The 13,158-nt window shown below is 32.6% G+C and overlaps 1 protein-coding gene across 1 annotated transcript in view; it reads right to left on the bottom strand.

The window, feature by feature from the left end:
* The window catches only part of Atf2 (activating transcription factor 2), a 90,746-nt gene that overhangs the window by 25,276 nt on the left and 52,312 nt on the right, over positions 1–13,158 (bottom strand). Inside the window, 3 exon segments of the mRNA XM_004857710.3 lie at positions 8,735–8,821; positions 11,017–11,131; positions 11,706–11,884. Of these exon segments, the coding sequence (XP_004857767.2) occupies positions 8,735–8,821; positions 11,017–11,131; positions 11,706–11,884 (381 nt within the window).

A 13,158-nucleotide genomic window follows, 5' to 3' on the forward strand; every position in this document is an offset into this window, starting at 1 on the left:
ATATGTATCTTTTATAAATAGAATGTCAAACATCAAAATACTACAAACAGTCTACAGTGCAGGTTGGAGCTTTGCATATATATTACTACAAGCTGAGCTGTGAGGCTTGGTAAATTATATGTTGGTAATACATTTTAAAGTCCTTAGGTAGAAAACACAGAATTGAAGAGCATTTAAAGTTTTACAGTGAAGAGCTCAACTCTTAGAATTAATGAAATACAGTAACAGCACATAGGGGAGTCTCAAGTACATAAATATTACTCTCTTGAATAATCTTTAGTAGGGCAAGTTATTACCTTGTACAGCACTTAAAAGCAACATCAGTATTCATTCATTATCCTCCCTTGACTGCCCTAGGGTATACAGTACACATCCAGTGAGGAAGCACTAATGTTTGCTCCATGCTGTTACACTGATTACAATGGGTCTGACTTGGAAAGTATGCCACTGGGTATAAAATCTAAGAGATTTTAAGAGTTAACACTGTTCTGAATTCCTGGTTCATTTTTTAAAAAACAACAGAAATATAGGTTTCTAAAAATGAGGTAAAGAAAGCAGCTATTAAACATCATACAAATTCTACAATTAATTTAAGGATACCTATCATCCACCCTATATATTTGTCAGAGGTATTTTAAAGAAGATCAAACACCTTGCTTTCAAAAAAACTTAATGTAAACAAATATAAATATAATGAACTTCATTTTATAATAGAATTATGGAGTTAGCAGAGATAATGGAAATCAGTCTAATCACCACCTTACAGATAAAGAAACTTTCCAGAGTGTACTTTTCAAAATTATTAAGGAAGCTAGTAACAAAGATAAAACTAAAAATTCTGTCTGTTGATTCCTAGTTCACTGAACATATTTTAAAGAAAAGCTTTGCCATATCAGAATTTCAGAATATGAAGCATTCTAGGTACATTAGCAATCAATTAAGCTGAGTATCAGATACTGGTCATTCCATTATTAAGATCAAAATTTCTCTAATTAAGAGAAACTTAATATAAGATTAATTACTCAAGGAAATGAAGATTAAGCACTCAGAAATTAAGATTTAAAAGTTCTATAATCTCTAATTGTACAATAAAACCTGGGTATAATTTATTTTTAAGGTAAAGACATATACTCCTTGAAAGAAAACTAAAATAACTTTATTATTATATTTCTAAGAAGCAGATTAGTATTTTAATATTTAATTTTTAATGATGTAAAGTTCAACTAGGATGCTGAAAGCCTTTTTCTTAGAGAGACCATTTGACAATTAATTAAAGGGTAAGTTTGTTGTTTGTTGTGATCAATTTGATACATTCATTTTCTGACATGATCTGCTGAAAATAATTTGTTGTTCAAGTTGTTTATGTTGCACCCTTGAAAATAAATTTTATCACACCTGTCAGAACTTGGCAGGAGCAAACTACTCTATCATAGTTCAAAGGAAAAAAGATAATGTTCTCTAGAAACAATTTATGAAAAAGTCAGATCCATATTTCATATGTGCCACAAAAGCTCATCAGAGTAATAACCCTTCTTCTCCTGGGTGTTATCCTACCATCTGCTACTCTATTACTTATCTTTATTTTGCAACTAATTAACAGCATAATCTTCTACATTCAGCAAGTTAATTATCATTATTGTGGTCTTTGCAGCATCATCAGTCCTCATGCAGTCTTGTCTCCCACCTCTAGAGAACACAGGAAAATGAAGTGAGTTGGGAGAGGGTCTGCTTCTTTGGTGTGGGCTCATTAGGTGTTTGCTGATTAGCTTGGCATGCAGAGGCAGGTCAGGAGAATTCTGCTGAACATGAGGTTCCATGCAGGGTCCAACCAAGTTAATGGAGGTTTCTGAACATTTGCCAAGATGCTCTCTGTCAGCTCTTAGCAGAAACCCCCTGCAGAAAATCTACTGGCTACCCATTGTGTGCCAAGGTATTTCAGTTTGTCATACAAATCTTAAAGGACTGGTTCTGGAGGGTTTTACTTAAATACTTTAATAAACCTTCTTAAAAATCCTAAATGATTAGCACTTTCATATTCAGAAGAGTTACTCTGTGATCACAAATATTACATAAGAAAGTTATTTTACTAGAATAGTACAGACAGCAAATATCTATAGATTATGTGCTTAATGACAAAACATCTAAACCTAAGTTTGATGAGATTTAGTATAATTCTGTAGATCTTGGGAATTTTTCTATAATGTTAAAAAGTAATAGATAATCCTGCAGTTGTATATTTAAGTCCCTACTCTCAGTTTTCTTAACACACTGTTTCAAAGACTTTACCACACTATTACTTTTTCAAAGACTTAAAATATCTACCTTTAAGCACTGAGCATCTGAAAAATCAAAAAGTTACAAAAGTATCCTGTCTATATTTAAGAAAGTGTTAAGTTTCTCTTTGTAGTGTGCTACATTCATACATGTTCTATTTCTGCCTTTTCTCTTATTCAACCACAGATCATGTTAGCAGAATCATGACTACTAAACTATTTAGCATGTCATTAGGATTGTGATCATAAGGTAAAATAAGTTCTAGAAAAATGTAGAATGCCAGAATGATGTTTAAATATCTATGTGTATGTGTGTGTATATATATGTGTGTGTGCAATATTACAAAAGCATCCAACTGAAGTAGTTTAATGTTATAACATTTAGTGAGGGCTACACACAGATGAACAGTAAGAATTATTTAATATGTCATATGAATTCAAGGGTTGGGAGTGGTAACCAACATTTTTGATGCAAGAATGATTATGATTATTTATGATAATTACGATTATTTAGTAAGTAAGAAACCTTAGTGTACTGCAATATGAATCCAAATTCAATTTTCTTTATTAGTGGCTATGACAATTATTTATTTGGGCTGGGCATGGTGGCACATGGCTATAATCTCAGCTAGTTGAGAGGTTGAGGCAGAGGATCGCAAGTTTGGGGCTAGCCTAAACAATTTTGCAGGACTCTCTTTTCATTTTTCTTTTTTGGTTTTTTGAGACAGGGTCTCATTGTGTAGTTCAGACTGACCTCAAACTCACTATGTAGTCCAGGCTAGCCTCTAATCCACAGCAATCTTCCTGCCTCAGCCTCCCGAGTGCTGGGATTACAGGCATGCACCACCATGCTCAGTGAGACCAAGTTTCAAAAAAGGGCTGAGGATATAGCTCAGTGCACCCTGGGTTCAAGCCCCAGTTCAATAAGAAAAAAAATATATATTTATTTCCTAAGTCTTTCCAGCTTAACAAATTAATGACACTGATATTTTAATTTCAAACTCAGAAGTTGTATCTAATTGATATTTTATGTTCTATAAATGCCTAAAATAATTTGTTACACTGAGTAACAGGTTAACTTTAGATTTAAATTTAAAATATTCAATCTAGAGATTGATTTAGTCCTGTGATTTTATTTTCAGTGTTCAGACACTCTTAACTAAGCTTCTAAATAATACAGAGGTATTTAAAAAAACCATGCCTTACCCTATTTATAAATTTAAATTATTAAAGCACTGGGGAACATGTTATGCAATTGACATAATTACAGAGAAAAGATATATTACATTTATAAATGCATTTTAGCATGTTTAAAATTATGTTTTAAGCCTTTTAAAAGCAATCATTACATAACTATATTTGTAAATTGCCTTAAGAACTAAGTTTTCAATTTGATAACTTTAATAAATCTAATATTGTTTGAGAAATCAGTTTGAAAAACCTCATTTTTGTGCACACAAGTCACCAACACTGGCATCAAAAATATGAAACTAAAAAACTAAATATTGATAAGATAATCCTAACTGCTGCATATGTTGAAAAAAAATCAATAATTATGTTCTAGAAGATAAGTCTCCTTTTTCACTCTTATCATCACTGAAAACATTCGCTAAAAAATTCAAGATTATTTCTTTTGAATTTCTTAATACTGAAAAATGTTAAATAAATAACAATGGTTAAAAATAGTCCTTTAATGATGCTGTTGAATATATGAACATGAATTATCAAATAAAAAGCTCGATTTCTGCATTTTTATAAGATTAGTAGATTCATTTTGTACATAAAATATATAATTATAGTTGATAACAACATGTAAGTACTAAAAATTCCAGAGTCAAAGAGATGCTAAATAATATTTATTCTATACTACTTATGAAGCCACGAAAAACAGACTAGTTACATAAAAATATAATAACATCTAGGGGCCTACCTCAGTGATAAAGCACTTTTGCCTGGCATGTGTGAGGTCCTGGGTTCAGTACTCAGAACAGAGGAGAAATATAACTACATATAAAACAATACTGAGGTATAAAATAAAGTCATGCACAAAGAAAAATTTCAATTATCCAGAATTCCCTCAGTATTCCAGGCAACTGATATTTAAAATTTCACATTACCAGTTCATATTACTTGAATTGTATAGCAGTATCTACTGTTTTCACAAATGAACCAAAATGAATACCTATGTTTGATGAGAAAATGGAAATATATGACAAATACATAAAGATGGGTAAATTCCCAAACCACAATGTAATTAAAATAAAAATCAGTAAGAAAGGATAAGTTGAAAAGCCCCCAAATATTTGGAAATTATATAATATAGTGTACTTCTAGAAAATCCACCAAAGAAATCAAAATTAATAAAGATAAAATATGGCATATCAATATTTGTGAATAAAGGAAAATTTAAAAATGCCTATATTAAAGCAAAACTTTAAAAAAAGATTAAATCCGCAATTTAAGCTTTTACTTGAAGAAGCTAAAAGCTGGGCATGGTAGTACATGCCTGTAATCCCAGTCTGATACAGAAGAATTGCAAGTTTGAGGTTAGCCTGAATAATTTAGCAAATCCTTGTCTCAAAATAAAAGAATAAAAAAGGAACAGGACCATAGCTCAGTTTTCCTTGGGTTCAATTCTCAATACCTTCAATCCCTAAAGAAGCAGTTAAAAGATCAAGCAAGAAGAGTGTAAATATATCCTGAAGAAAAACATAGGTAAGCTAGGGACTCGGAGAAAAATATTAATGAAAATATTAATAAAATATATATATTAAAAAAACTTGAATTTCTCCCATGCAATAATAAAAGTAATACAATTATGGACAGAGACTTCACAAAGTCTCGCCAAAAAAGAAAATGTAAATTAAAACCACAAGACACTGTTACACACTCCTAGAATGTCTAGTTAAAAAGAGAAAATCAAATGTTGGTAAGAATACAAATATTGGTAAGAATATGGAAAAAGAATTCTGGAGGGAATTTAAGCTCTTGGAAAAAGGCTTGAAAATTTATTATACAGTTAAATGTATATCTACTCTCTGACTCAATAATTCTACTCTTCAGATATTTGTCCAGAAAAATAAAAACACAAAGAGTTATATAAGAAAACCAAAAAGAATCAAAGAGTTACATAAGAATGTGCATAGTAGTGAAGGCTGCAGGAGGGGGTAGCTCAATGGTAGAGGGCTTGCCTAGTACAACATGCAAGGCCCTGGGTGCAATCTCAAGCACTGTAAAAACAAAACAAGAGAATATGCACAGTAGCTTTATTCACAATAGCTAAACATGGAAATATAAAATGCCTATCAGCAGGAAAATGGACAAAGAAACTGGCATATTCACACAATAAAATAATAACTGCTCTCCAACAAAAAGCCTACAACATAAGATAAACCTCACATATGTGTGGAGCTGGACATAAAAAGTGTATACTGATTTAATTTATACAGAATTTTAGTACTAATCTACAGTGATAATCAGCAAAACATATTTGTTGAGGAGGAAGACTGAACAGCAAGAGAAACAGAAAAACTGAGATGTTAAGGTTCTATATTGTAATAGGGGTATGAGTTATGTGAAAACACTTATTTATCAATGCTATACAGCTAAAATTGGTTCATTTCAATGTATGTAAATTCTGCATTAAGAAACACCTATAAAAATAATTGAATGGAGACAGAAAGTGGACAGAGGTACAGATAAAGCAAGAATGGTAGTATGTTACTAATAATTGAAGCTAGGTGATGGGTACGTGGAAACAGTATACTATCCTGTTTACCCCGTATTATGTTTGAAATTTCCCATGATAAAAAAAGGAGGTAGAGGCTGGGAATGCAGCTCAGCAGCACAGTGCCTGCCTGGCAAGCACGAAGCCCTGAGTTCGATTCCCAGTACCAAAAAAAAAAGGAGGTAGAATTTCAGTTTTTTTAATCAAAACAGGATAATCTTACTATCTCAACTGAAATAGGCAATCATATAAACACGGCTTGTTTACACCAGCAAAATTCTAATAAGAAATTTAAGTGGGGCAATCTGTGATACCTCATGCTATTTTTGAGTCTTCAAGCAATGACTGTTTTTCACATATAAATTTATGAAAGTTATAGCTTTGGTGTTTTAACATACAAGTATTGAAAACTCTTTTTAATTACCTAGTGACCTAAAAGAAATAGTTATTAAGATTAGTGTTCATGGGCTGGGGATTTAGCTCAGTGGTGCCAGCGCCTGCCTTGCAAGTGCAAGGTCCTGAGTTTGATCCCCGGTACCAAAAAACAAAAAACAAACAAAAAAGATTAGTATTAATTTTAATAACTGCTAGAAATATGTCCGCCTCTTGTAGTCAAAAAAATTACTTTAAACTGGATAAAGATGCAGTTTTTTTTAGAAAATGGAGTATTACTCAGCCATAAAGAACAAGAAACTAGAGACATTTATAGTTAAATGGATGCATATTGAGGCCATACTCTTAAGGGAAATAAATAGGACACACATGTGTAAATACTGAATAGTTTCTCTAGTGTGAGAAACTGAAAGTGTAAATAAGGATTAAAATGATTAAAATGAATAACTGATAATTTGAAATAGGAAAAGGTCCAAAAGGGTAGGGGAAGTGGGAGGGGAAGGGGAAAGGAAAGAAGGGAAAGGAAAAATTATGAGAAAAGGAAAAAAATGGAAACAAAGTCTATGTAAATAGGGAAGGGTGGAGTGGGTGAAGGGCGTACAGGTAATGGGGAGAAAAATAGAACCAAGACACATCATGTACAGGTACAAGCACCCAATGATAAATGTAAATGTACCGTATACCTAAAATGTACCAATAAAAGAATTTAAGCAAAAAAAAAAATTACTTTAAGTTGGACTTGTTCCTTTTGAATCAATTTGTAGGATAAAAGGCCCACTAAATATATAAAAATATTTTTAGATGCAATATACAACAGGATTGCTCTGATTCCTAATTCTACTCTACTGTTTTCACTGCAAGGCATATTAAATCCATTTTTAATTAATACTGTACAGTTTATTTATTTTATTATCATTATTATTTTTTTGAGACAGGGTCTCACTATATAGCTCAGGTTGGCCTCAAACTCACTATGTAGCCCAGGCTGGCCTTGAACTGGTGCCAATTCTCCTGCCTCAGCCTCCCGAGTACTGGGATTACAGGTGTGCACCACCACACTCGGCTATGTACAATATATTTAAATAGGGGAAAAAAAATCCCCCATGAAGCTTTTCTCCTGTCAATTGAAGAAGATTCACTGGAAGTATTTCCAAAGTTCTGACTTGAATATGCTATGATATGAAAACTTTTCCCCTTGTGTTTTTATATTTTTCTCTCACTACAATCAATAACTACTTAATTTGTACATTCCTCAACAAATTGTTGTTCATTCAGGTGGTATGTAACTTTTATTGTTTAACAAAGGTACTGTGCAAACTTCAGATTGATTATTTGCACTAATGGAGAATACCAGTAAAATATTTCAAGCCTTGCATTATAAAATGTTTTTTGTATGCACAAATTTATATTACTACTAGTAAAATACATGCTTAGTGAAGAACTGAAGCAAATGAAAAGTACCTAGTAACTTCTGTTAATTTCCTAAGGACACAGTAATTAGCTGATGTTAAAAAGAATTAGCCTTGTATTATACACTGGTTTAAAAAAGTATTCTTCATGTATTCTACCAAGAAAATTACAAAGTTTATGGAAAAAGTTAAGTTTATGGGGAAGTTAAGTTAAAAAGTTAAGAAAGTTAGGAAGTTTACAAAGTTAGAAAGTTTATGGGTTTGGGGCTAAGAGTGACTCCAGAAATCAAAGCCTAATCCTTTTATTTTACAGACAAAGGAACTAAATCTCAGAAAAGTTGAAGTTGTTGAAGTATACTGAGGAGCAGAGTTAGGATTAAAATTCAAAAACACGCCTCCTGATTCCTAATCTATAACTCAACCCTTCAAACAATATAATTTCTTAATGTCTGGAGAATAGACAAATATGAGTTCCCTTTTATGTACCATGTATAATGTCTGTCAACTTGTATTTCAGGATTCTTTTTATCCTATTTTAAAACAGGCACTGCCTTCAGATTACACCTTTCAGCTGTAATACTCCCAGTCTCCACCAGGAGGAGAGTTTGTTTAAAACATAGCAAACAAGGTTAAATCACAAGCAAGAACTAGAACTTTAATCCCAATGTGTCCATTTACGTATTTAAAAGTACTTTTAAAGTATAGTACAGTACTTTTAAACCAGTCATGCCATTAGTGCATTTGAAATTTATTTTAAACTGGTCATTACGCTAATGGAAGCTGTCCTTTTCCAAACTTTTTGGTTCTTTATAGTGTAATACAATCTGCAATTTTTATGAAATGTGATCTAAATTGTGCATTTGAAGCAGGCTTTAATGGAAAAAACTAATTCAGAACAAGCTCAAGAAATGTACACAATAAATCTTACTTACCATTTTTGCTTCTGACTGTACTGGTTGAGGGGAAGAAGGACCTGGGATTCCTGGAACACTAGGCACCATGGTGACTGGTCGAACAAGCTATGCAAAAGATATTGAAAAGTAATTTCCATGAAATATTTTCAAAATAATATTTGTACTTTGATTTGTACAACAGCTATTATAATAATCTGAAACTTCATAATGAGAAAATTATAAATTTTTCCCTAGCTGATCGTATCTCTACATCAAACCCTTATTAGTCTGATACCCTAATTTACTCTTCAAAAGTTGTCAACCTTTCTGAGACACCTGTTTCCTGAATCTTCAATTTTCACAATTTATTAATGGCTCTTTCTTGCACTCATAATATTCAAAGTTATTGAAGTAAACCTTCTCACAGAGATGTCACCCTTTCATTTTGCATTTGAAAGGAAAGAATGTCAAAACTTGTGAAATAACATACAAAATGTTTAAAAAAATCTTCACTTTTCTAAAATACGTAATTTTTCTAAAATATGAGTTCTTTGATATATTAACATACCACATAATGATTAAGCTGGTGACCTCTAACAATTTCTCAAGTAATAATCTGGAAGAGAAATTATCGCTTTGGATTCTACCTGTAACTGTTACTGTGTAATAGTCTATCTTTTCATTCATTTCAAGTTGCTTTCATTACAAGTACATTTAGTAAGATAACCATATAATCTCAAACACAAGGTAAAAATATTTCCCCTCAAAAATATGCTCAGAAAAGAGAAAGCAGATCTTGAGTCTACAAAATTTCCCAAATAATATATTTTGGTTTTCTTTGGTACTGGGGATCAAACTCGGGTCCTTGCGCTTGCAAGGCAGGCGGCGGAACCACTGAGCTAAATCCCCAGCCCAAATAATATATTTTGAACAATAGAGCTGTGACTTAATAAGATACATTATCTTGAAATTATCTCAATCAATGCTGATTTTTTTTCAATGCTGGTATTTAACACTTAGAAGAATTAAAACATTAAGCCTTTTTTTAAAAACAGTACTTAATAACTGCATCAAAAGTTTTACGGCCAGGGATTTAGCTCAGTGGTTCCGCCACCTGCCCTGCAAGCACAAGGACCCAAGTTCGATCCCTGGTACCAAAAAAAAAAAAAAAAAAAAGTTTTAGAATGCTACTGTAAGTAAGCTTTTAAAAATAGTATAAAAAGCTATATAGCAAATGATTATATTGTATGGAGAAGTAATATGTACCTATGTGTTAAAAGAAAAAACTTTCTATTATGTACATGAGTATCTAAGGCTTAGGTTAAGATTTCCCAGAAAATAATAAGAGATTCAAAAGGTACATCATAAAAAATTTAGGTGAAAGTTAAAATGATGTACTCTGGAAAACCTTCCTAGATGTCTCAAACTGTGATTCTCAGAATGAAAACTTGAAATGTTGAAGACACATTTGAGAAGTTGGGATAAAACTGTTCTACACAATAGGTGGATTAAAAAAAAACCTCATTATTTCTAACATGTCATTCCAAACAACGGTTTTTAAACGTTCACTAAATCATTAAATATCAGAAGTAGTTATGTAACTATTTTGTCTATATTTTCCAAAATTTATATACTTAACATGGGCCTCAAAAAAATTCTTTTTTTGGAGGCTTGGGATTTAGCTCAGTGGTTCCAGTGCCTGCCTTGCAAGAGTAAGGTCCCGAGTTTGATCTCCGGTACCAAAAAATAAATAAATAAATAAATAAAATTATCTTTTTAGATCTTGTTAGACAATGGGAGACTACTGCTTTGGAATGTTTATTTATGGAATAAATTTATTTATTTATTTAGGAATGTTATATATTTTATTTTTACTATGCCTGGGCCATCAAAGGAATTCCATAAACTTAGTCTGACTGCAAAGTTTCATAGAATGTTATCTTTAGAAACAAAATTTTTTAAAAATATGCATACCACAGAATTACTTGACAGCATTCTAGTATAAATGTTTTAAAAGTTAAAAATCTGAAATATTTGAATATACAATCCTAGTCAAAGTGAAATGAGATGAATAAGGAATAAAAGTATAAAAAAATAAGGAAAACAGATGGAGGAAGAATGTTTTCTATCTAACTGGGTTGGCTTTGAATAGTATATTCTATTACTATATATATCAGTGAATAAACAGTACAAGTCACTATTAAGGATTTTGTTAAATTCATGTTCTTATGCCAATCAAGCAGCTTCAACGGTATTTTCGTATTACTTTACCAAGAACAGTTTTGCTACAAAGATCTGAACAGACTGAACTTCTCACTCACTGGGACTGCAGCTGGTACATGCACGTTGGAACTTGTAATGGATGCAGGAATTGCAACAGGCATGGTCTGTCCATTAGGAAGATGTAACAGGAGGGGAAATGGGCCTGGGACAGGGCTAGGGGGAAAAAAGGGGGAAATCTGAAAAGATTCATTCATATTATTTATTGAAAATATAACAGTAGTTTTACTCCATCATATCACTTGAAAACACATTTTTTAACCTGCAAAGCAAATTTTAATTATTTTAAATTTCATCTTAGACACAGAAAGCAAATGCAAAATTTTAAGTGCATCTTAAATGTATAATCTATGTAACAGTATAAAAAATGGGAAAAATTTTGCATTTACTTGGGACAATCTCTAACTTATAAAATTGTAAGAATTACAAAGAGAGTAGTAACCATGATGAATTTTATTTATGTTTTGTGTGAAATACCTTGAAAATAAGAGACCATCTTAAATTCATATTCTATGGTGATGTGTTTTTAACTAAGTTTTAGATATTTATTTCCCAATCTATTAGATATATATATTTTCAAAAGGCCAATGAAGTTTTCAAAAACATCAAAGTATGTAGATGACACACAGATATACACAACTAAGGTCACAATTTAAATAATTCAATGTCTCAGGAAAAATCCTAATGAGATCTAACAATTCAGAGTCAGCGATTGTCCTGAATTACTTACACAATTGGTCTATTGGACGATGGTGCCTGGGTGATTACAGTACTTGAGGTTGGTGAAGGTAGTGCCTGCTGAATAATTACACTTGAGTCAGAACTCGTGAGCAGCACATTGGGAACCTGCAGTGACGCTGGACGAACAATGGCTGATGTGGGCTGTGCAGTTTGTGCCAATGGTACCTCCTATTTAATAATGAGATAAAGAAAGAGTGGTATTCAAAAATGTAAATCAATTCATATACCTTGGTAAACAGAATGTAACACACCTCTAAAAGTATCCATAGGATAATACTTAACACACTAAATATCTAAAATTAATTAAAAGAACATTTTTAGATGCAGTTATAAAGTTTCAATTAAAATGTTTAATACTTAAATTTTTAAAAGTCTGGTTTTAAAAAATACAAATTGCACTCCTATCAATTTATTAGCACCATGCCTTAACCAATTGAGTGAACTGGCCACCAGTGTTTTCTTATCAATTTACAAGGGCTTGCATAGTCTTACTCTCTGTATAGTAGACAGTAAACTATTCTAAAGAGACCAAGTCATAATTAATACAAATTCAGTGACAGATAGATTTGCAGGGCCAGGGACTGAATCTAGGGCCTTTGCCCTGAGCTACATCCCCACCCCTTTTTATTTTCAGACAGGCTGAGAATTTTGCTAAATTTCCTAAGCTGGGCTCAAACCTGCGATGCTCCTGCTTCAGCCTCTCAGAGTGCTGGAATTATGGGTATATGCCACCACATCTGGCTCCAGAACCCCTTAACTAGTTGGTGTAAAAACTGGGTACAGAATAATGTGTTCTTTGCAATAGTCTTTACACCATCACTTACTGTTGAAGTCTTATGATGCCACATCAGAAGGATAAACCACTAGTACCACTGTAACTTTATTCAGCAAGTTTGAGAACTAATAACATGCCCTCAAAGATTAATGAAATCAGACTCCCCCACATTTTTTTTTTTTGGTACTGGGGATCGAACTCAGGACCTTGTGCTTGTGAGGCAGGTGCCGGAACCACTGAGCTAAATTGCCGGCCCAGTGAATTATCTTAAATAAAATAGTAAACATTGACTGATTTTAAGCAGGGAACATGATTTAATGTATTTTTAAGAGCCCCTCAAAACTATGAAAAACAGATTAGAGATAGAAGCAAATAGTCCAGTAAGAAAGAAATATTAGCTAGGCATGATGACATGTGTCTGCAGTCCCTAAGTTACTCAGAAGGCCAAACTGGGAAACACTGAGACGCTCTTACAAGAAAAATAAGGGGGGCTAGGTGTGCAGCTGAAAGAGTGCATGCTTGTAGCCCTGGGTTTGATTCCCCAGCACTGCAAACAAAGGGAAAACAAAGGGAGTTGGGGAGAAAAACTGAAAGATTATGTGACTTGGCCTAAGGTGGTGGGTGACACTGAACAAAAAAAAGGACATGAGCCTTTTGGGGGGCTGTG

Source organism: Heterocephalus glaber, unplaced genomic scaffold, assembly GCF_053883595.1.
Source record: "Heterocephalus glaber isolate CG9 unplaced genomic scaffold, H.glaber_assembly_v1.0 deba00000347, whole genome shotgun sequence".
NCBI classification, from domain to species: Eukaryota; Metazoa; Chordata; class Mammalia; order Rodentia; family Bathyergidae; genus Heterocephalus; species Heterocephalus glaber.